This window comes from Uloborus diversus, chromosome 1 (genome assembly GCF_026930045.1).
Source record: "Uloborus diversus isolate 005 chromosome 1, Udiv.v.3.1, whole genome shotgun sequence".
NCBI classification, from domain to species: domain Eukaryota; kingdom Metazoa; phylum Arthropoda; class Arachnida; order Araneae; family Uloboridae; genus Uloborus; species Uloborus diversus.
The window spans coordinates 76,716,871-76,742,072 of NC_072731.1; the positions used below are offsets into that span (position 1 = coordinate 76,716,871).

Below are 25,202 nucleotides of genomic sequence, written 5' to 3' on the forward strand. Positions count from 1 at the left end.
CACAATAATATCTAAACGAAAAACTCGCTATATTAACAAAATATTTACAACTTAGAATAACAAATTTACAAATCGGACTCCATAAAAGATCATTCTTCCGTTCGCGTTGAGCCCGCTGTTGCTAGGATATCCACCAGTCACATGATTTGGTTTATGAGCAGCAAAAGGGTTGCCATAGCTCGGTCTACTCTTATTATTAGTCTATGCTGTCGACTTCTAGCTTTCAACATGTGTCCAGTCGGTACCTTAAGAGTCCTTATATGGGGACATTCATATAGGGACTCTAGCATTTTGTATATAGGAGGCGTTGGTTGAGCTCGTCGAACACTACCTTAGATTTTTCTCGCCAGATGGCGTGTTGGCTACTTTCAGTTCCCAATTTCTCCATGGTTGCGCAATGTTTCATCTTTGTTGTGATTTTGTCGACATCGGGAAAGTTCTATTTAATTCATGACAAATGAGTAATTTTGTTATCGTCTGACTAACCATCCATCTTGGTGAGCGCATATTATGCAGAAACTTTAACAATTTTTATATTTCTCGTAAAATAAAACTCAATTAGTTGTTTGAAAAGCTCATCAAATTCAAAGTTTCTCTTTATTTCGAACAATATTTTCATTTCGAATATTTTAAAAAAAGAAAACACTACTGTATTAGTGTTTAAGGTGAATGTCTTTTTAATACGTTAAATCAGAAAATCTGAATTTAGATTTCTGTTATTAATAACGATCGCTTCTGTCGTCTATTAGCTGTAATTGATACTATGTTGTCTTTTTTCCCCCTTAGGGCTTAAATGGCTGGATATCCTCAAGCACCTAATGGGCAATTTCTGCCTTCTCCTACATCTCCCTATTGCCCCAGAACTCCTCCACCTCAAAGAACAAATATACCTCCAGCAGTAAGATAAATTTCTTTGTTTCTTCATAATTTCTGTACTTTTAAATCTAGTCTAACAGTTGTTCTTCTTTCAGGCTAGTTATGTTCCTCCATCAACATCTCCTTATCCTGTTGGGGTATGTTTCAGATCTCTGTTGTAATTTATTAAATTTACCTATGACAGTTTTGATTCAAGTTTCATTCACTTATTTGTGTTTTGAGTTTTTTTGTGCCAATTGATTTGTGCATTTCTGTTCGTATGCACCTCTTTGCAACATTTTGTACTGGATAAATAGTTGAAAGTTTTTTTTTTTTGTTGTATGCATGGAGTTTCCTAAAAAATGCATAAGGGCAGTTCTCAAAAGGTGGGAGCAAACACAGACCTCAACTTTGAAGCTTCAACACCAAATAACTTTCATTTTAATTAGCCCAAAAAATTTTGAGTTAAATTATAATACTGTATAGAGACAAGAATTGACATAAATTATGGAAAAAATGCTCTTTAAATGCCCTTAAAAAATATTTTCTTTGCTAAAAGGTGCAATTTTGGACATACCAAAACGTTAACTGAGCAAATGTACCATTAAAGAAAAATTTTTTTTAATTATTTCCATACGTTTCAAAAAAAATTTAAAGGTATGAATCTTACACTGAATAATTTTTTGTTAATATTTTACACAAATAACAAAAGTAAAGACAGATTATTCGCTTTTTAAACGATTTTAGAAAATAGTAAGTTTGAAATTTGATGCATGTCCAAAATTTACGATCTTTACAATGCTATTTTTTGAGAACTAAGTATATGATGTTTTCATTTTAAAGGTGTTTATCGAGCCTCGGAATCAATTTTTAATTGTTTAAAAGTGTTTTCATAAGCTTTTATGCAGTATCTTAGAAGAAAAATAATTTTTTTTAAACGTACATGTGAGATGTCCAAATGGCGTAACGATCTTGAAGCCGATAATTCTGTCCATTTATTCATAATTTTTGATGATCTACTGTCTTCTAACCTCAATAAAAAACGTTATTATAATGTTATCTTCTTTAATCCATTGGTATTCTGCATAATTAATATGTTACACATTGAACAATACATAAATTACAGTAGAAACATGGCTGCTTATGATCGAACCGAAAGCCATTTTGCGCTAAAATTGCCAAGCAAACCTCCGTTGGCGACAACACAGTATACGATAAGCTAAAGGTTACCAGAGGGGAATTCCAATTTGACAAATGTAGTTTATCGTCAGCTGTACCAGTTTTGGCGACTTTATCACCAGCGCTAGCAATTTTTTTTTTCCGCTTTTATTATTTTAGAATTCTTTTTCTCTTCTTTCTTTTGGAAACATAATTTAACGATCTCCAAATAGAAATACGAATTTCTTTCTTCAATAATTTTTTTAGACATCATTTTAATTCTTATGACACTAGAAAAAATATTCATTATTAAAACTGATGTCACTTTTTACAATTGTATTATTTTTAATTTGAAGCTTTTTTTTAACCTTGCATCAATTTCTTCAAAATCATTCCAAAACTTTATTAAATGTAAGGAGCAGCATGTATAGCCATTCAAGTATTTCATTCATATCCTCTTGATTATTAAATTGCAAAATTTAAAAAGTAGTAAATAAAATTTTCATTGGAAAAGTTAAAAATCAGATTAACAATTGTCAAAAATGGTGAAACTTACGTTATGATAATGTCCAAAATTTGTTACCTACAGGAAAACAATGTCCAAAATCTGTTACCTACAGATTGCTGATTTAATTTGCTAATTAACAATTTTTACTATTCCCTGCTGTCTTTTCATGTTCATATATTGTGTTCTAGGTATGCATACTATAGAATAAAATAAAAATTGATGTCAAATTCGAAATGTTTTGAAATTGCTCAAAGTTAACTTTTTTGTTCCCACCTTTTGAGAACTGCCCATATGCATTATTTTTTCTTCTTTTTTTTTTTTTTTTTCAAGTTTGTTCAAAAGCTGAAATAAAGCTTGGAATTTTTTGTTCATTTTATTTTCATATGGAACCATGATAAATTATAATGTATTTTTCCCCCCATCAGACAATTTATCAAATTTTATTTTGATTTTTTTAAAAAAAATATTAGTAAAGAAAATAAATCATATTCATAATGTGTTATAATTTGTTAAGTGATTTTTTGCTCATACTTCAACTTAGGGTCTTCAGGGTACTCTGTCCACAGTCACAAAAGAAGTTGGAGGCGTTTTGAAAGGATTAACTAAAGTTGGTGCTAAAGCATTAAATAAAGTCCTAGATCATCCAACATTAGTAAGCTTAATTCCTTTTTCATTCAGCCATTTCCAAATGCAGTTTCATATTTTTAATTTGAAAATTTATTATCCTTTCTTCTTTTCATCACAATTTGAATTTTCTTCTTCAACAAAAACATAAGGAACTGATGTGATATACCCCACCCTCGGCGACTTTTTCCTGTTGGCGCAAAGAAAGCGTCGCCAAGAAAACGATGTATGACAACATATGTCATACATTGTTTTTAGCGATGCTTTTTTTTGCCCCAACAGGAAAAAATCAGATGAAAAAACATGATCAAAGCACTTCAGAACACAATATATATAAAAACAACATAAAACTACAACAAAAAACATCACGAATATACGCTTCAAAAATACCAGAAACTAGAAAGGTTTTGTACACAAAGAACAATTACTAGAAAGTATTTAAAATGCTTAAATCAACAAATTACTATAACAGTTCACCAACGAAATATGTACCAATAGAAATAAAAGCTATTTTCCAACATGCATTTCATCGAACAAAAACTTTTCTCATACTCTGCTAAAAAAGAGCAAACCGATTCAAATCGCGATGTTTAAAGCAGAAAACATCCCCAAAATCCATAACTATTTCAGCCAAAAAAGCGCTTAGTTACTCAAATTTCGATGTATGAAAAGTATAAATGTCTCAACAAAACATCCTAAACATAAACAATACAAAAATACCATACATTTATTTGTTATATAGACATACTCTCAAAATACCTATTATATTTTACATAAAATAACACCTTTATATTTTTATAAAATGCTGGAGTCAACTTTTTTTCAGAAATTCAGTACCTAAAGAAGGCACGTTAATAGAATATGTCTAAATAATTCGTGGGCATCGATAAGAATGAACTTTTAGAACAAAATAACCGTACTATTTTTGTAGAATTAATTTACCTACAGTAAAAATAAAGTTAAAAACTACAAGAACCCTTCAAGGATTTGTAAAAAACAAAGAATTTCGGAAGTGAGTTTTTTTTGAATTCTAAAACAAAGAACTTACCTTTTTATAGTATAAATCCTCACACTCAGTCTAAAACAAAACATCATATGACAATGGCACGTTACAGACACACCACGTTGGAGTTAACTTTTAATTAATGTTCAAGTTTGAAGAAACTGACATTTTCTAATGTTTTTACTTCAAAACACAACTACTGAATCTAAACTAACACAAAATAAGCTTTCCTGTAAGGTATATTGCACGAAACAACACGTATCTCTCCTGCGTGAAACCGAGTAAACAGCCCAAGTAAACAAGTTCGAACAAGATTGCCTTTGTGTTGCCAAACACAGATCAGTTTCACCAGGAATGCCATGTTTAAAAAATTATCGCCTCATTGGCGAGAAAAATATTTCAATTTTGTGCAAAAAATCGGATGTCGCCAAATGGGGGGTATATCACATCTGTACCAAACATAACTCTAAAGTTCAATTAAAGTGAAAAGGTTATGGTAAGAGAACATTGTTACAATATTATTAACATAATAACAAATATGATTTAAGCAAATAATTTTCTGAAAAGGGCTTATGGGAGAGCTTGCCTCAGCTGTCGCCTTCCCAGTCCCCACAATACACTTTTTTTATCATCTTCAAGGAATGATGAGTGACCTCTGATGGTTTTAAAACAGTAATTCTCAACCTGTGGTTCACGGACCACTAATTGTCTGCAAGTTGTTTTCATGTGGTCCACAAAAAGCTAATGCAAATTAATGTATATAATTTGTATATAAAAATTAACTTTGTGTTGGGGTTGAAGTAAAAACCAATGTTAATAAAACACTATTTCACGGCTTCAATGGAGCCTCTTCATCAGTGCAAAACTTTCCAACTCACAACAAAAAGGTCATGAGGGAACCAGCTCGGTGTCAAACATTTTTGCGCTGATGAAAAAGGCTTCATTGTAGCCTTAAAATAGATGCATGCTGTATTTTTCTGATAATTTGCTTTATTTTGATTGATTTTTCACTTTAATCATCATTTTTATAGTTGTAATTCAATTCATAAAAAAAATTTTGGATTTCTTATTTCACCTAAATACAGTTGCAGTGTCGGATCTGTGATTTTTCTAAGCTGGGGCAAATCTTAAAACAGCTGCCCATACCCATCTTTTTTTTAAGGTTTTTTTTTCTTTTTTTTTTTTTTTTTTGGAATCTAGTTTCCAGGGGGAAAACACTCAAATGAAGTGAATTAGTGCGTTTAACTCCCCCCCAGAAGTTGCTCCCAGGGGCAAGGGCCTCACCATTTTCCCCTTAGATCCATCACTGTATAATTGTTGTGAAAGTATTATTTCTGTCACATGTCGTCCGCTGATGGAAACATGTTGGTACAATTTATCAACTGGGAAAAGGAGTCTTAGTGGAAAGCAAAAATTAAATTTTTGGTGTGGGGTTATCATTTTTTTTTTTAATGTATTATTGACTCCACAATTCTTGTTGTGGGAAATAATTCTCAGATTGTGCACTAAATAAGCAAATATTTACAAAATGAAATGAATATTTTTTTTATGCAGTGATTATTTCATGATTTAAAAAAAAAAAAAGAAAGAAACCTCCTGCCATTGTAATTATTGTTATGTGAATATTTTTAGTTTTAATGTGAATGTATGATTTGCTTATGCTTTGCGTGTTTCATTGAAACTAAAAAAATAAGCTGTATATTCTGTGTGTTGAAAAATTCTAACTCTGTTAAATATAGATTTTAATGTCCAAGGACTTCATAATTTGCTTATTGGCAAGAAAAATATCAAATTATAATATGCTAATTTTGTGGTAAATGGAGTACGATTCCCTAGATGCTTGCTTAGTTTTTCAAGATAAAGTATTAGATTGGCTGTTTTATTCTTAGTGGGCATTATGCTTGCTTATCTATATATATAAAAATGGAGTTTGGTAAATTTGTTCCCTAAGATCTCCGAAACTACCCGGCAGATTTGGCTGAAACTTTCACCGTTTGTTCAGTTTGGTACTGGGAAGGTTTATAGACCAGTTCGAAAAAAATCCGATTGATAGTTCCCTTTTTATTCCAATTTCAGTACCAATTTTCGCATAAATGCCCCAATATGGGGGTGGAAAAAAACGTGCACATATTAACATATGTCCATCGAAAGCGCCAATTTTTCTGCTGAAGATAGCATCTGTTCGAAGTTTCTAAGATGTATAAAAAAACGAGTTATGAGCTTTTTTTGTTCCCGGTTCGAAGGCTTTCATCAACCCAAGTCATTATTTAGTGTGTCATCTCAACTCCCAAAAATTGTTGTATTGTTGAATATTTTTGCGTTTCGTCTGACTTTTTGAGGCTTTTCTCAAGTCAAATCTTAAAGTAACACTTTTCCACAAGATTGGCTAAAAATAAATGGATTTGGCTGATCATTTTACTTTTAAACAGAACTTATGTAGTTAATGGTTTATTATTATTATTTATGCTGATTGGACACCTGCACACTATATCCAACCAACCAGCAAAAATATCGCCAGAATTTTTTCAGAAAGATTTCAGTAGCTGATGCATTTGGCAGTTTTTTCCACTGTCGCTGTTTTTGAGCCCAAAGACTACGTAATTATGTTTCTCAGCTTTCACCATATAAACAAAATATCGCCAATCAAAGATACTTGAAAAAAAAATACTGTGTAAAATAATTCAACAACTAAATTAGGCAAATCCATAAACCGCACAAAAACTTCCATTAATTTTTCTTTTTGCACGATTTCAAACAATCGCCAAATTTTACTACTTATTTTGGAAACATTTCGGATGAAACCGTTTACGCCATTTTATTTTGACCAAAAGTATCTCAGCATCTGGCAACAATATTTCTATAATAAAAATTAGTAAGGAGGGGGAGTATTATCGAAAGTGTCCCAAAATGATTCTCGCAATTTTGGTAAGATTTTAAACCGCACCAAGTGCCCACAAAAATTGAAATTTCCCAAAATAACTAAAGCAAGTGTAAGAGGAACATGGGCGGCTACATTTTTTAAAACAGTTCGTGCATCAATAGCCATACAGAGAAGGTTTTAGATTAAAAAAAAAAGTACTAACAGATAAATCTTTTTAAACATGTAAAGTTTAATTTCATATTTTGGAAATTCTTCAAATTTGTATATGCTTAAATGTCGTGATTTCGTTTCTAATTGAATACTATTTTGTTCTTTATACTTATTGCTATTTTAGTTTAATGAGTAAGGAAGAAGCTCAATTTTTAATCACGTCAAAAAGGTTTGTTTTAAATTCTTTCGCTTAAAAACAGAAAACAAGGGCAAGTAACGATTGTTTCTCATAATTATTACCGACCCAGGCAACGCCGGGTATTTTTGCTAGTTAAGTATAAAGTTTTAAGGATTATGTTTGAATTTTTTTCTCCCACAGGCAAATATTAAAAGTGGCAATGTTGTGTCATTTATTTCACGAATATCTGGTCAGTCCTTACAGATTCTTCAAGCTCCAGATGGACGTCTTGTTCTTGACTGTCTTGGAGGAGATGGGCATCAGTTCGTCAATGGTATTACAATCTTTTGTATCTCTATGTATTAAAAAAATTGCCTATGGCTGTTCCATGCCTAAGAAATCCCGTAGCATCTTATAACCTTGAAATTTGGTTCAAAATTACTTTGAACCCTGGGGAGTGCACCTTGGATTTTTTAGCATATTTTTTAAATTTTCATTTTTTTTTGGAAACTAATTTTTTAAGCTAAAATTTCACATAAATTGCCTAATAAGTGTGCAAAAGAATATCTGCAACCCCTTAACGCCCCTATGTCATTTGAAAGAGCATTTTTGTTTCTATACAAATACAAATATGACGACCAGCAACAGGCTCTGGGCCGAGCTGGTCCCAGACTGGTTCTAGTCAGTTTATAAGTCCCCAATGAAGATCAATGGCCCTCTTAAAGCTATCCAACCCCTTGCTCATTACCCGCCTCTTCCAGTAAGCTGTTCCAAATGCCCACGACTTTACTAAACAAGTAATTTTCCCTTATTTACAGGTTAGCCTGAGATTTAAATAGCTTAAAACAATGACCCCTCATCCTGCTTTCCCTGCAAAAATTTAACCCATTAACGTCTTTCATTCTGATAAATTTAAACAAGTGAATCATGTCCCCTCTATCATAGTCCTAAAATAGTGTTCCCGCTAGGCCGTTTTTGAAGGGCGCAGCGCCCTGCCCTTTTCCATATCGGCAGAATGCGCCCTGCCCTTCTTTTAGATCGCAAAATGCGCCCTGCCCTTTTCAAAAATAACAATATGCACCCTGTGTTTTTAAAAAGATGCCTCAAGTATCGTTGGGACCCCCCGCAGCGATATCGGGGCGATTTTATTTGTCCAGCGATCGTCTGCAAAAACGCTCATGTCTTGCCATTGTCCCCAGAATTTCACCCTGAAAACGGCCTCATGAATAAAAGGAGATGCAAACACCTAGGCAAAGAGGGGATGAGATTCTCGGAATTCTAACAGACTTATCAGTTGGAAACAAAAGATAGATTTCTTCCTTCTGCTGAGGATGGGTTTGAAAGGGTGAGGGAAGGTGTTCGGTCGTCCGCGATAGCGGGGGAGAGATTATTGTTTAATTCCTCCCCATCCTTGAGTTTCTGAGAATCAGCAATGAGAGAGGGAGGGTGGTAAATAGTCTTCCTACATTTTTTTCATCTGTAGGACCAGGGGCGCCAGTTCCAGGAAAAGTAGAAGGGGTACTACTTGTCAGACAAGAACAGAGGCAGATGAACTGCTCCATTTCTTGTCCGAAAAGTCCGAGTGCAAACGCAAACGGTTCTTGATTTGAAAATACACGGTTCTTGACGATGATGCCGGCCGAAAAAAATATGAAGTTTACTGAAATATTTCAGGCTGTTCTTTTTCTTTTTTCCTGCAAAACAGAACAGAAGCAGAGTTCGTATGCTCTTGATAATCCTTGTAAAGGGATTGGAAAGATCGTTTTTTTTTTTTTTTTTGAAGTGATTGATAAAGTTTTGAAAGTTAACTTAGTGCTTGAATTCCTTAGAGTGTAAGGAATGCACAACCTATGGCCCGCTAGCCAAACGGGGCCCATGAATCCTGTTGAATTAATCGGCGAAGATTTTTTAAAAATATATAGAAATAAAATAAATTTGAAAAAAAAAAAAAAAAAAACACGAAATAACTAAGTTTGTGAAATTATCGTTTTAAATCTCATATTTATTGTTCTGGTTAACAATTTCAAGGTCCAATACAGGTCGATTTTACCCCATTTATAACTATCACTTCCCCGAAATCGCACTTGCAAAATCGGAAGATTAACGAAAATAATATAACAAAAACGGCATCTTCACCAAAATAAAAAATTATTTTTGAAATAGAATGTTGAATTGAGCAATAAACATCGTATGAATAGGCAATTTTCGTAACGTTTCAGCCCTTTGTGTCCGTTTTTCTTTTGCACGTGGAAATTAGGCTTAGCTAATTTTGGCGCATTGCTAGTGATTGTGAAGCAATCTTTTCGCATTTGGTTTTGATTGGTGAACTTTCTAATTGTTTTCTAAGTAGTACACGGTACAAAGTCTACTGAACCGAAATACAAGGGTATTTCTTTGTTATCTTGAATTTTTAACCCCCACCCCCCCAATAAAAGAACGTTTGAAATGAAAACATATTGTTCTGTGTAAAATTTGCCAGGGAAATTTTCTGTTGCGAAATATTCATTCATTCCTTTTTGCTTAGTATTTGTATTATCCTTGAATAAGATTTGTATACTAACAGATTATTTAAAAAAAACTTATTGACATAATTAAAAACATACTTTTGACATACTTATGCTTTTTCCAACTAAAATGATCTTTTACTGTTTCTTTTATATATATATATATATATAAAACTATAATATTGCTTTTTAAAAAAATCACAAAAATAAAATGCTGATGTATTAAATTTTCATAAAAATTGTCAGTGAAATTAAAATCTTGGATTGTCCCCAGCTACTTGGGTAGCGCATACATCTGCAAACACATTTGTGTCATGAAGTTGTGTCAAATCCAACAATAGGCATTCAAATAAAGCCTTTTTTTGTTTTGCATATTGCTACGACTGCATTTTTGAAGCACTGCACACAGTATTTTAATAATTATTCTGTTTAAAGTACAATATTTTTTAAAAGTTGAATTTACATTCCTCATGGTTTTGATGTCTACTAAAATACTTAATGGCATAAAGCACATTACTAGGCAGTTTTTAGATAGGAAGGGAGGATCCGTAATTAAATACTGTTCATCATACATTGAAATTCAAAGGATTTTGAAATGCCTAGAATTTTTTTATTCTTATAGGAAAAGTAGTCACAATTATAGCCTGAAAATGTTGAAACACACCCAAAGCTAAGATTCAGCATTAGCTAAATGTTGCTATGGAGTTTGAAAAATATGCTTAGTTGGCACAGGGGGGGGGGGGGCAATCTAACCCTTAAGACAAGTGCATTTTCTGGAAGAAATATTCAATACTGAAGTCAATGGGGTGGGGGGGGGGTCAGGGGGTGTGTACAGAAATTTTAGGGCCCGTCACAAATGACTTTTCCGGGTCCCCCTCCATGTTGTTTGCCTCTATATTTCATCCCTAGTTTAAAAAATATTGGACCCCCTTGAGGATCAGGCCTGGCCCCAACAGGTGTCCCTTCTCCCCCGCCCCCGCTGTGCACGCCCCTCAGGGGGGGTGCACATCGTACAGAGGAATGGATGAAATTTTCGCAAGGTGTTTTAAGATGCTATTTTTCTTCTCTTTTTTTGGGGGGGGGGGGGAAGCTCAGTACTTTTTGGGAGGTGCGTCATTGGTCTTGGATGGGTTGAGACCACATTAAAATAGTGCCCTTTTTATAATAAATAGTGCCCCTTTTAAAGACCAGCACCCTGCCCTTTATTTTTCTAGAGTGAACACTAGTCTAAATCTGAGAGGCCCATTTCTGGTCTAGTAACCCTTCTTTGAAGCCTTTCCAATACAGAAATATCTTTCCTGAGATAAGGAGACAACAAATGAGGTCTTACTAAACTTCAACAAGATGAAGTTCCAATTTTCTCAATTATTTAGACCAGGAAAGATAAGGGTTTCTAATTTAGTGAGCATTGTAGGCTAAACTTTATTCAAGCACTGAGCAAATTGTTACTGGAGATTACGAATTTGAAAACAACTTTTCAGTGTCACATGCGGCGGTTTTCCTATGCATTTACAGCCTTGAAATTTAATACAAAATTATACATAAAAAGTAGTCGAAAACTTTGTACTGCATAGTGAATAAAATATGACAACGTATATAAAGTACAAATTGAGAATGGAAAAAGGTTAAAAAAACCAGCAAACAGCTGTTTCGGCACTCTAAAATACAAGTGCCATCATCAGTGCATTAAAAACGAAGACAGGTTCACCCGACTAAAACACAGTCGAGGCGAACAATGGAATGAGAGACGAGTTGTAAAAGATATGAGAGCAGTACCGGAAACGATGACGTCAAGGTTACGTCAGAACTCAGAGGACAGTTGCACTCAGGAGAAAACGTCACGGACAAAAAATAAATCAAATAACAGACTTCCAAACATTAGGAAAAGGGGGGAGTGCTAGACAAATCATTGACGATTAAATTAGCATTTTTCCATATGTAATATGACTCCCAAAAATCTAAATCATGAATGAACGAACACTCGTGAATAACTTTGGCGGAAGAAAAAATAAAATTATGACCGCAGGACCAACAATGTTGAGCAACAGAGGAGCGTTTGAGATCCTGTTTTTTGACGTAATTTTCGTGTTCTTTTATCCGGAATTTGAGGGATTGTCGAGTCTGCCCAATGTAGGCCAATTTGCACTGGCAGGGAACACTGTAAATGCCCCATTTGTCAAGGTTGTGAACAGGGTGTTTAAGCTATGAAAATTTTAATTTATTAACAGGAGAAAAAGTGACGGAAAAAATGAAACTTTTTTAAGATTTTGGCAATTTGTAGACTGATTTTAGGAAAAAAGGGTAAGACAACGGAACTCGAATAGTTCACAGGAGCAAGTGTTTGATTTTTGTTAGTTGAGCTACATAGCTTCTTATAAATGGTATCAATCTGATGTGAATCCCCGATCCACCACAATACTTCGTAGGTAATTCAGTTATGATGAAAGTAAATTGGAATTTGAACAAATGGCTAAAGCACGGTAAATAAAAGATCTAAAAGCAGCCAATTTTTGCTTAGGAGGATGAACGGATAACTTGTGGGGGGGAAGAGAAACAGCAAAGGGTTTACGGAAAACAGTAGTTGTAAACGTATTGTCATGACGAGTGATGGACACATCAAGAAAATAAAGATGATTACCAGATTCTAATTCAACCATAAATTGAATATGTGGGTCAATAGTATTTAGGATGGATAAAAGGTTATCAAGGTCACTGACAGACGAGTCCAAAAGCACAAAAATGTCGTCAACGTACCTGACGTGAAAATCAAATTGTATAATTTTAAATAATTTAAGTTCGAAATAGTGCATGTACAAATCACTTAGAATTGCACTCAAAGGGTTGCCCATGGCAAGACCTTCAGTCATCCGGAAAAAAATTACCGTCAAAAACAAACTGTGTTTAGTTTTAAGCAAGAACGTGTTAAATTGCACAATTCATTGATCTCAAAGTAGGAAAAGTGATGTTCAGTTAATCTCATTTTAAGGCAGTCTAACGCACCTTCAACAGGCACGTTAGTGAAGAGTGATTTCACATCAAAAGAGGCCATTCTATGGGTATTTAACTGAAAAATTCGAAGTTTGCGAACAAAGTCAAGAGAGTTCCGAACAGTAAAACAGTTACTGGAAAGAAGAGGTGAAAAAACGGAAACTAAAAATTTGGAAAATTTATAAGAAGCACTACCAATGTTAGAAACAATGGGACGGAGAGGAATGAGTGGTTTATGCTCTTTAGGCAAAGCGTAGAATCTGGAACATTGTGCAACAGAAGGAATCAAGCGTTTTTTGTGAAATCTGGAATCAACGGAGATGACTTAATGGCGTTACTGATAGTTTTTAATTCTTTACCACAAGGATCTTGTTTGATTTTTTCATATGGCCCGTCTAAAATTAGGTTATTGCATTTGTTGATATAATCTTTTTTGTTTAGAACAACAATTTGGCCCCCCTTATCAGCGTTTGTAATGACTAAATCAGAGTTAGCACATAAATCTCTTACGGTACGAGTTACATGATATAGCTTGTTGTTATGGAACTGTGAATTGAAGTTGATATTGTTAGAAATGAGATGACGGATTGAATCCTTCTGTGTGGAAGTTAAAGTACTAAATTTGAAGGCCTTTTCGACCGGAGCAATTAAAAGAGGAAACAACGGTTTAGATGGAGCCGCAAAATTACTATTGAATTTTAAAGCATTAACTTGAACAGAATTTAAGGAAACATCTGAAAGATTGATGACAGCATTAACATTAACTTTTGGTAAGTTATAAGTTGTAAGATTAGAAGAAACTTTACACAAACTGGTTAACTTTTTATTAAGTACTGATTTGTGTTTGTTTGAATAAAAAGCAGCTCTCTGCCAAGACCTCCTGTCAAAAAATTCAAAATGACGACTGGAATTAGAAACACGTAAATGTAAATCAGAAAGCTCCTGTTCAATCATTGCAACTTTTTGTCGCGTATCTTGGATGACAGCTCTTAACAGAGCCAATTTAAAGTTGAACAAATTTTTATCAATTCTCGTTGACCGAGATAAATTGCCCTCAAGTGAAATAAAATTAGGAATAACTCGTCTCTTTTTACATTCACACAAAAAGGATAAATGATCTAAAAATTTAAATTTCTTAACCCGTAGGTTACAAAACCTATTAATGTCAGACATGATAAAAATAAAGGACAAAAAACAAACAGTAGAAAGGAATGGAAAAAATGGAATTCACTTACGACCAAAAGCCCGTTGAAGCTAGTGAATACATAAAAAGTAGTCGAAAACTTTGTACTGCATAGTGAATAAAATATGACAACGTATGTAAAGTACAAATTGAGAATGGAAAAAGGTTAAAAAACCAGCAAACAGCAGTCGACGACTGCTCAGACGTTTTCTCCTGAGTGCAACTGTCCTCTGAGTTCTGACGTAACTTTGACGGCATCGTTTCCGGTACTGCTCTCATATCTTTTACAACTCGTCTCTCATTCCATTGTTCGCCTCGACTGTGTTTTAGTCGGGTGAACCTGTCTTCGTTTTTAATGCACTGATGATGGCACTTGTATTTTAGAGTGCCGAAACAACTGTTTGCTGGTTTTTTTAACCTTTTTCCATTCTCAATTTGTACTTTATATACGTTGTCATATTTTATTCACTAATACAAAATTAGTTTGCACCCAAGGAGTGAACACTTCAAAGCTTTTTTTTAAAATCATCTTAGTCCATATTTTTATCAAATTCTTTTTTCTTCAAGTGGGAGTGAGATTTTAATACTATTCTAATTTAACTTAATTCTAGTGCTTTAATTAAAATCTGTTCCTTACAGAAGGTGAAGAAGGTTTTTCATCTTGTTCTAGTCGTAACATGTATTTTTATAAAAAAAAATTCTACCAAGCTGTTGAACTACTACTGAACCAAATAAGATTTTTGAAGCAATTTTCATAGGTTGATGATCCTTAGTGAGAAGTTTCAAATTTACAACAACATAAGTGAATAAGATTTACTGGCAGAAATTCATTTCATACATAAACTTCTTAGATCCTTTGTAAAGCAAAAATGCAATCCACACTTTTAAAATGAATATTCCCCTTCCAGTTCTGCACTTTCTCTTCTGGCTGGTCTCCCTGAATTTTATCCAGTATGAAGCAAAATGTTTTAAAAGTTGTATTTCAAACTTTCTACAAAATAAAATGAAAGATAAAGTTCAATATGAAGAAAGTACCAAATAAGTTTTTTTCTGCCTCTAATAGAGAGTCGCATTTTTTAAATTAGGCAGAAAAGTATCTGCTAAAACAGAATAAAATTGTATAAATTTAGCTACTATTGCTTTTAAGCAATGTTATATCATTGTGTGCTCTTCTGCATTATTATTTAAAATGATATTTTGATATGTAAAAATAGTTTTAGGGGTTATTCTTTTGTTTTTCTTGCAGCACATTTTACCATAGTTCAAGATCGAGAAGGATACATTTTACTTCACAATAATTTCAATTATTTAGCCATAAAAGAGGGCACTGTTCAATTATACTCAGCTGTAAGTCTTTTTTTTTCCACTTATTCTTACAAAATTTTTAGTCAGTTTGAAATATCTAATCAAGTATTTGTATCACTTGAATTTATGAATCTTTTAAGTGTTTGTATACAGAGAGAATGCATATTTTTAAGCACTTTTATTATACTTGGCCTGATTATCATGGATAAATCTGACTCCTGGTTTTGCTTATATCTCTGCAACTAGACCACTTAGAGACTTTGGGATTTCACTAAATGATTTGCTTACTCTTAAGGTACAACTTAGCGCTGAAAAATTAAAATTCTAAAATAAAATAATTATTTCAGTTAGGATGGAAAACAGCAAATCTCGTGTAATTTCCCTATTAAATGTTTAAATGTAAAACAATTTGTTACAAATTTTGTTGCCTTGCAACAGTAATGTTAAAAGCAATCATAATGAAAATTTTGAATCAAGGCTTCTCTGAAGCAAGCATGAAATTAGCAAGCTTAAATCCTAGAGAGGAACAAAGATTAAATTTTAGTGCCAACTGCTTAAAGTTTTAGACACGTATATAGGTTTTTTCTCTTTTAGTACCAAGCTTCTATATGAAAAAATAAGGTGAAGTTTCATGAGGGTAAAATTATTCTATTTCTAAAATATATTTACACTAAAAAGAATAAAATAACAGAATTATTTTTAAAATACCAAGCACTTTTTATAATGCATTCAAAAGGACAAAATAACTTTTCTGGGTCAGAAAGGACAATTTAAGATTTCCTGTAGTTTTCGAAAATTCCAAGAAAACAACGCCAGAAACAAAGAAAAGTGCGGTTCTAATCATTTCAAACCAAACTTTCCCAATAAGAAAAATATGTATGTTTCAATACTCCAAGTTATGATTGAAAGTTAGATAATGAGAATAAATTCTCTTCATAACTTGAGCCTAGTTATTTTATTGATTAGTTATTTTACTTGAATAAAGATTCAATTTAGGAGCAACTTTTATATTTTTATGAATTTATTTAATGATTTAAAGTAACTTCGTTGAGCATTAAGTTAAATCAGATAATCTCAACAATATTTAATAACCTATAGTGTATTTTTTCCTCTTATGTTTTTTTTTTTTTTAATTCTATTTTTTAAGCCAACATTTGATTCAAAACAAGATAGTAATCCTCATGTTGAGCACCTATGTACTGTTTGCTTGTTAACAACTTGGTCCATGTAAAGATTTTTAAATGCCCCCTAACTCCCTTTCCCCTAAAAATTAACTTTGAAGCAAATTTTAAATTATTTTCACATTAATAAATTTACTGTTAACATTACATTTAGGGTCCCAATGGTCTTCCTACACCCGAGTGCCGTTTTAAAGTCAGAGAAGTTCTTATGCAGAACCAATTTGTTACTGTTGAAAGTGTGTCGGAACGAGGAAGATATATTGCAGTTTTACCTAATGGTCAAATGAAATCTGCTATTGCTACCACTGGAGCTGATCAAGATACTCATTTTGCAGTTCGACTCATAGTAAGTTGTTGGAAACTACAGTACAGAGGGGGTTTTTTATACATTTTAGAGGATTTTCTATTTTTTTTTTTTTTTAATTTATTTTTTTTATTTATTTATTTATTTTTTTGACTATAAGTATGCAGCTTGCTTTCCATGATAGCAGGGTTTTTCGTAACAATTCTATAGGCATCGCTTGCTATTCCTTTTCCACAATTTTCCTAAGTCCATCAATGGTAGTGGATTGGCGTTTAGAGAGTGCTCTTTTTAGCAGACGAAAGGCACAATAGTTCATAGGAAAAACATCAGGAGACTTGGCAGGAATATGTTGAAAAGATCTATATGCTATTTCTCTACTACCCTACTAACTCTAGGTCTCTACCTACAAGGTAGTATCATTTTTTTTTTCAACAAATGCAATGGTAGTTTATCAGGTATGACTGAGGACTGTCTTTGTGCAGTTTCATTGTTTAAAAATCTTTAGGATTGAGGAATGGAATTTCTTAAGCTCAATTCCCTCATTAATGTTTTTCAAGGAAAGTGCTGAGTTTTTAGTCAAAAAATAAGCATATTGGGACTGTAAAAAGACATCCAAAATAGTGCTTCCAAAATCGGGTATTAACTACTGCACCCTTAAGACCACTTTTTTCTTTAAGTATTCTTACCAAGGAAAAGTAGATTTGTATTTTGATAGTCTACTTGAAGCAGACTGTGAACATTGTTGTTATTTTCTTTTGATTCATAGTCTATTGTTTATGTATTTATTTATTATTAAAAAAAATATTGTGATACATATTGTTTAATTTCTTATCTATATGTTACTTACGTTATAATCTATCTTAATATTTCCTATTTCCCAAACTTGCACTATGCTTAGTTTCTAAATGGTTCAGGGCAGTAGCCAGAGGGAGCCAGATCAGACAGTGCCTGCACAGGAAAAATTTGCCTGTTCTGAGATTTTCTTTAAACATTTTCTCTCTTTAGTCAACTTTCTAAGAAAATAAGTGAATAAATAAATAATATCAATCAAATATATAAAAAGGAAAACAAATCCTTAGAAATAGACATGGGCAGAAGTATAGAATTTGGGTATCAATTTTACCCCAGTGCTATGGGATTACACCCAGGGCTGCGCCAAGCATGATCAGCGCCGTCGTGCAAATGTCTTTTGAGTGCCTTTATGCTCTGGCCTTCGAGGAAAATATTATTAACACCTGGAGGGAGGTTTTGTAGACAAATGAGGAAGTGAGAAGCAAAGGGATGTAAGTGGAAGTTTTCAAGTTTTGAGTAAAACGCGTTTAAAGATAGTCTCCCAGGTAGACTCTTATTGAAAAGTTTTTCTAAATCATGCTGTATAGCACAGCATCTACCAGGGCTACTAGTGCTACCTCTTGCCCCAAGACAGAGGAGAGCTTCACCTACCATTTGTATTGGTTATCTCCAAGTTTTTAATATTGCCACTTGCATCCCTTTGCTTCTCACTGCCTCAAATATAAAATGGAAAAAAAAAAACCCGTTTGGCATTTAATTTATAAAACAAAAAATGTGTGAATATTAAGTTTTACAATGTGGTGTACGTTTTTACTTCACATCTTGAAATTATTCCGAGTTTAGCAGCTCCTCTAATATGCTAATAATGCGTTTTGGAAGAAGAAAATATTTTAATATCTAAGTTAAAGCCACTTTAAATATCTATCTAATCTCTAAGTGACAAACAATTAATAAAACTTTTATGCCCATCAAAACATGACAACAGGAGCATTGGCGCATCTAGAAAATAGTTTTAGGGGGGGCACAAATTGAAAAAAAATATCTCTTTTTATAAGAGGGGTCCGGGGGTTCTCCCCGGAAATTTTTTGAAGCCTGTAGTTTGAGAAGCACAATGTTAGACGGTCTTTGGTGGTGTTATGGGGAAAAGAGGAACAACGGGCTCCGCTGAAATTTATAGAAGTTGCCTTAAAACGTGATTTTAGGCCATATTTGTTGACGTTAGAATAAGGGATGGAACTCTGGTATTCAACCCAATTGTTTTTTTTTTTTTTTGAAAAATAGATAGAAATCAATTCTTTTTCTCCCTTATAATTGTAAGTCATGTTTGAAAAACCTAACTTTTAAAGATATTTAAGGAAGGAGGTTCGAAGACCCTTGCCCGAATATTTTGTGAAATTGAAGTCCTAAAAACGTGATTATAAGATCATATTTAGTAACATTAGGGCTGGCAATCTTTTGAAATTGAAGCTCTAAAAACAGTTTTAAGTGATTTTCAATCAGAGTTTCATACAATGTTGTTTCGTATTTGAAACAACATTTTTTTTTTTTAAATTTCATTTGCTAGTAATGAATAACAAAAAAGGGCAAGGGATCCCGGTCTATTCAGACACAACAAGGTAATAATTTTTTCGTTATAGATAGGCAGCAAGGAGGACTGCTTGTTTTAATGAGTAGTATAATTTCACTGCTACTTTTATAGATGTAATGAAAAGTTCAATTTTATTTTTTTGGTTGGAGATTTTTCCCCTCATTTGGAGCATTTTTGATTGGTAGAACCAGGCACCTTTTTGACTCTGGCGCCGTTGTGCCCTGCACGACCTTGCACATAGGGACGGAGCGGCCCTGATTACACCCAAACGATAGGTGCTCCAGGTAGAAGCACCTATCTAGTACCCAGCCACCTATTCTGAAGTACCCTTCCGCAGAAAAGTAGCATGAAGCATAAGAGACATCTCAGCTATAACTAATTTTTTTTTTCCTTTTTCGTCAGTTTAATTTCAATCCTCTCCTTTTTTTTTTTTTTTAATTTTTCAGTTCGGAAAACAAAATTGATAGAATTTTATTTAGTAAATTAAAATGTACCTACATGATTAATATTTGATGAATTGTTAAGTACAGATAAGTTCATCAATAGTACATTGTGCCTGTAATTTCTTTTGAGTTACTATACGTTTTACATTGTCCTTGTAATATTCATGCAATAACAGTTATAAATATACATTTCTCTCAATGAAAAAAGTAATTTCAGAATATTTTATGTAAGTTATTACCATCTATTAAGTTTGTTTTTGAATTTATTAAGCTGTTGAGCTAACAATTCGAATTCAATATTTTTTTGCTCTCTCTTTTTTTTTTAGTATAGCCCACAAAGTGCATTTACTACTAAGTGAATGGATCGATGCTCTAATTACTACATCGAACGGAAATATCTTCCTGATTTTTGCAGCTTTGTAGAACTGTGGAATTGTTCATTTTACTACTATGTAACCATGAGTTAAATATGTTTTACTGTTTTAGTATGATTCCATAAAAAAACAGCTCAATCATGGCATTACAACAAAATAGCATTCTTATTTTTAAATAATGTATAAAATGAATGCATAAAAATACAGCTATGTGGCCTTTTTTTTCTTTTTTTTTCTTTGGTTCCCATTATATGCATTAAAGAAAAGACCCACATTGTCTCTGGGAACATGCATTCGAAAGTTACATACATAACTAAAAAGCAAAACATACATAACTAAAAGTTTTGAGTTTCAGTTTTTTCACGCATTCAAGACAAAATGCCTGTTTATGATATTGTTATAATAAGCTTTCCATTTTTCTGACAGTTAAAAGAGTTATTGTTTGTATTTTGTTTTGAAAGTTTATATCAAGCTTTATTCTTTATTAAAGCTGCTATTTTTCTACGGAAAGGTGCTGTTATACATGCCCCCTACTGACCAACCACGAATTGCATGAAATTTTCAAACGTCCAGATAAGACAAATCTATGTGAATAAGGGGGGAAAGTAAAAATTTGATACGCGTATTTCGCTCATTTAAAAGAGACTATGCTTCTGCAAAAGCTGACATCGGTAAAAAATAATAGATTCGTCCATTTTTGGCTGTAAAACGGATGTTTGTCTTTCCATACAATCCTTGGTCAGACAGTATGGGCACTGTTTCTCTCAGGCAATAACAAAGAACAACATTTTTTTGTTGTTGTTTTTATTTGCCGGATGTTCTGAAGCTGAAAAGTGCTAGTATACTATGAGAACAAATAATGCAGTCTGAATTAGAGATATGAAGGGCTCGGAAATGTGACAAGCCACAAGGAGCGGCTTTTTGATCAAAAGTTTTGTTAAAAATTGAAACTTAAAAGAAAGACTAAAGAATTGACTAAAATATAAATAAACATGACAGTGGATTATATCATTTGGAGAAAAACACAGCTGGTTTTAGTATTGCAGAATATAGAATGTATAATAACTTTGAAAATTTCTACAAAGGTTTTTATAAGTTGGAAATGGGCCTACTGAAAAATTCACATCATGTGGCAGATCACATTCTTGTCCTGAGCCCTTCATATATATATATATAACAGGGGTCAATTCAGACACATCGGATCCTATTTGAGATCCCTTCACGAAATTCTATATCGTAAAAGCGGACATTTCACAAAATTTCATTTGTAAAAACAGTTTGTTGATCACTTTTAAGCTCAATCTATTCGTCCAAAAGCAAAATATCAGTAAAAGAATTTCAAGCTTCCCACTCATTTCCAGTGACGTCCTTTAGTCCAAAGAGATTCCAGATTAGATTTGTAATAGCTAAACATGCTGTATATCAACCCTTCCCAAACTTTATGGCCAGCAGATCCCCTTTCAATGGAACATTATTCAATCTTGACCCCTGTCATTATTAGAGTGTATAGGTACTTTTAGCTTGTAGTCAATTGTAATTAATTACATTTACCAAGGCGAATCAGAAGTAAAAACAGCAGTCGGTAGGCAGTTTACGTTGCTTAACTTTACTTACAGATTCTAGAGCACAAAATCAGATTGAACGGACAGATCAACAGGTAACTTAGAAATTAATATTCACATTGAATTAATGGGAAGAGGGAGGTTGTTGTAGTTGGCACAATTTTAATTTATTGGGTTTAATTTTTATAACGGGAGTCAAATATAAAGTTCAGTATCAAACCATCTTCAGTATTTAGTTTTAAATTTTCTGCATAGGTTAAAAATGCAGGTTTCAATGGGTTGTGGCTAATGGAAGAACATGTTTTGCTTTTGCAATGAGCGATTATTTTTTTTTTTTTTCGTTTTCAGGACAACACCAAAATTGGGGGATAAGTCAGCTGAAAGTTAGATTTCAAGTGCATAGACTTCTGTTTTATCTATCAAACATTCATGTGCACATGATGACAGACTGCATGATTTTGTCGAAGCAGAAAACAGCTTGATCAATGCGTGATTTTGGAGAACTATATTTTGATATGTCGGGAGGCCTTGGTTTAAGCCTTTTTAGGGGGAGGGGTATTAGCGCCCCCCCCCTCCTTTGAAAAATTAATGTTTTTATATAAAAGTCGGGGGGGGGGGGGTTTTGTTGTTTTCCGATTATATTTGCATTCCCTGAAAAAATTTAAAATTGCGGGAGTAGCTCAAAAGACAGCAACATACTTTGAAGGTAAAAATTCTGTTTTTTAAATGGAAAAGAATTTTTTAAATGCATTTAACATTTTTCAAACTTTTTTCCCTCGGAGTTTGCTCTAGTCCCTACTAATATTCGGCCGATCCCCAAGGGATCTGCGAACCATAGTTTGAGAAACCCTGTCTTACTCTATGAAGGACTTATGAGAAAGAATATTTTAAATAGTTATATTTTTTGGGCTTATTTCTGTTAATTAGTTTATTTACTCGATATTCTTACAAACTATGTAGCTTTATCCTCTGGAGTTGAGACTTCAGATCTTTTTTCACTTTATTTTGCTGTAGAATCAAACCATGTATGTTTATCAAAGCTGAAAATGTGTTTTTCAAGCATTTACTGCCTCAGAAATCATAGAAATGTTTTCAAGTAAATTAGTTTGTATAAGCATTAATAAGAGCTGTTAAATTAAAAGCCTGAATGCATGGGCTGTTTTTAAAGATATGCTAATTTAAAATATCACTTGAACAATGAGTGAGGCATGAGTTGGTTTCTGCCGAGTTTTGTGATAAAATATTAAAGGTGTCGAGTGTACCAACTGTATTTTTAGTGCTTCATGGAATTTTAAATATTCCTCTTGGAAAGTATTTAAAACACTTTTCTTTTAATATTTTTCATCAATTATGAAAATGATAAATGTTCTAAGCACATGTCAGAGAATGTAAGAGAAATGCTTTTGAATGTATAAAATACAAACGATGTTAATAACTTCTTTTAGTTGAATAAAATATATTTTTATATTAATAAAACCAAATTTTGTCTCTTTCGTTATTTGCAACGTATTATGCATGAAAAAATTATTTTTTATTATTAATTAAGCACATTTTTGTTAAAAAATTTCATCTGAGATACAAAGAATTATGACATAACATGAAAGGTTTTTTTTACACTTATTTAATCTGCACAAGGTGGTTTTAAGAGAAACTTTACTCACTTAGGCTTTTTTTCTCACAAATTTTCTCATTTACAACGAAATCGCTTTTTACTTTCTTTCTTCTGTATCTAATATATTGAAAAAGTACTAAATTTTTTTTATCCCCCCCCCCCCCCTATTTCAGCAGATTTACACATTTTAAGATGTGCTAAACCGAATGTGAACATGTTTGCAATTTGTTATGAACAATTTTTCGTGGCCACTCTTAACGTAAAACGTACTGCATGGAATCCAACAAAATTGCTTGCACTTATGTGCCCGGGATTAATTGATGCTGATTAGTTTCTGGATCTGGATCACTTGCTCTAAAAAGGGTTGGAGAAATCAATCGTTTTATTACTCTTAAATAGTGACTGCTATACCTTAAGAAGTAATTTGAGGATTCAGACAAAATCTGGTATACAGATGGATTCAGTAGGAGCTCTCCCAAGATGGTGTAGCTCTATCTTAGCAATGGAGGAAATTTCGCAGAATGTGAGATTATTACAAGGGCACATGCTTTCTTCAGCAGCAGACTTTACCAGGAAATCAGTTGTCTCATTGCCATCTACTCCTACATGGAGTGGAATCCACTGAAAATGAATGTTTTGTCTCATAGAAAGACCATCTAAAAGATCCAGGCTAGTCGGATGTCCAGCAACAGTTTAGAAAACTACTTTTAACACTTTTAGGGTCCTTCTTTGACGAATAACTTTTTTTATGCGATGTGCTTTATTTCAGCATAAGAAAAAATAATTAAACTCACTTAATTTGGAAAATTAATTGCATAAATGTACGAAAATAATAAAGTAAAAAATGCATGAAAGAATGATGAAATTTGAAATAATTGAAAATAAACTAAGTAAGAAAAACTATGAAGTTTAAAAGGTGCTCAAATAATCAAAGTTGTAAAAAATGATAAAGTTTGAAATGCATGAGAAGAATCAAAGTTTGAAATAATTGAAAATAAACTTAGTAAGAAAAACTATGAAGTTCGAAAGACATGCAAATTAATCTAAGTTGTGAAAAAATGATAAAGTTTGAAATGCATGAAAAAATTCAATGTTAGAAATCTATTTTAAGTGTAAATATATATAAAAATACAATTGAACTCCTAAATGTATGAAAATAGTTAAAGTCGGAAAAATGATTAAGTCGAGTACACTTGTAAATAATAATATAATAATAAAAGGTGCAAAAATAATTAAAGATCTGAATGCATTAAAAAAATCGCGGAAAATAATCAAAAGACGTAAAAATAATCTAAGACTCTAATGCGAAAAAACTATTCAAACTCTAAAATGCATGAAAATGATCAAAATCGTGAAAAATATTCCGAGTACACAAGGCGGAAAAATAATCTAAATTGCGAAAAATATTCCTAGCTCAAAAATGTATGGAAATGATCTTAAGCCCGGAAAAAGGAATAAATATAATATTGATGAAAAATAGCAATCAGAATTAATTACTTTGAAATAATAAATCATTGAATTAAATTTAAGTCACGAATGGGTTATATTGGAATAAATCTTTACTTAAGTGGAAAACTTTGTTATTATAGAAAATAATAATAATGACGATCGTTTCAAATGTGTGTGGAAATTCAATTAATGATATGCCATGATTAATACTAAAGAGTAAATTAATTGATGGTTTTAAAATTAATTAAATCGTAATATTCGATGCCATGGTACAGATTCACATTAAGACTGAAAGAGTAATGGGAAATATAGCATAGTGGTTAGCATACGTTATTGCTAACTCAAAGTTTGTGTGTTCGATTCCCGAGTCCGACTCTCTGAAAAATAAAATAATTAAACGCGCAGAAATATTCTAAGTGCGAAAAAAAAAATCAACGTCTCAATAGATGGCGCCACAAGCACTCTTAAAGTATTCAAGAGTCACAACTGACTTCAACTGTATTTATGTCGAGGACTGCATACTAAGTGCCTTGCCTCCATTATTTTATATACCGATAGAT

The 25,202-nt window shown here is 32.8% G+C and overlaps 1 protein-coding gene across 3 annotated transcripts; it reads left to right on the forward strand.

Moving 5' to 3' along the window:
- The first annotated feature begins 385 nt into the window (after positions 1-385).
- On the forward strand, positions 386-21,175 carry LOC129234661 (uncharacterized). 3 transcript variants are annotated; one of them, XM_054868702.1, is made up of 8 exons: positions 386-497; positions 787-898; positions 972-1,013; positions 3,063-3,173; positions 7,559-7,691; positions 15,279-15,379; positions 16,673-16,864; positions 19,972-21,175. In XM_054868702.1, exons 2-8 carry the CDS (start codon positions 794-796, stop codon positions 20,002-20,004), a joined length of 717 nt encoding a protein of 238 aa, XP_054724677.1. In that variant the 5' UTR covers positions 386-497; positions 787-793; the 3' UTR covers positions 20,005-21,175. The 3 variants fall into 3 exon arrangements, with proteins under 3 accessions (XP_054724677.1, XP_054724675.1, XP_054724678.1); XM_054868700.1 differs by having other exon boundaries at positions 402-665; XM_054868703.1 differs by lacking the exon at positions 3,063-3,173 and having other exon boundaries at positions 402-665.
- Positions 21,176-25,202: the final 4,027 nt, after the last annotated feature.

What these genes read in the sequence shown, in the direction of transcription:
- LOC129234661 (XM_054868702.1), top strand. Translation starts at nt 794, where the DNA reads ATGGCTGGATATCCTCAAGCACCTAATGGGCAATTTCTGCCTTCTCCT. An exon ending in CATCTCCTTATCCTGTTGGG is followed by an intron (nt 1,014 to 3,062) that starts GTATGTTTCAGA and finishes ACTTCAACTTAG; the next exon opens with GGTCTTCAGGGTACTCTGTC. An exon ending in TCCTAGATCATCCAACATTA is followed by an intron (nt 3,174 to 7,558) that starts GTAAGCTTAATT and finishes TTTCTCCCACAG; the next exon opens with GCAAATATTAAAAGTGGCAA.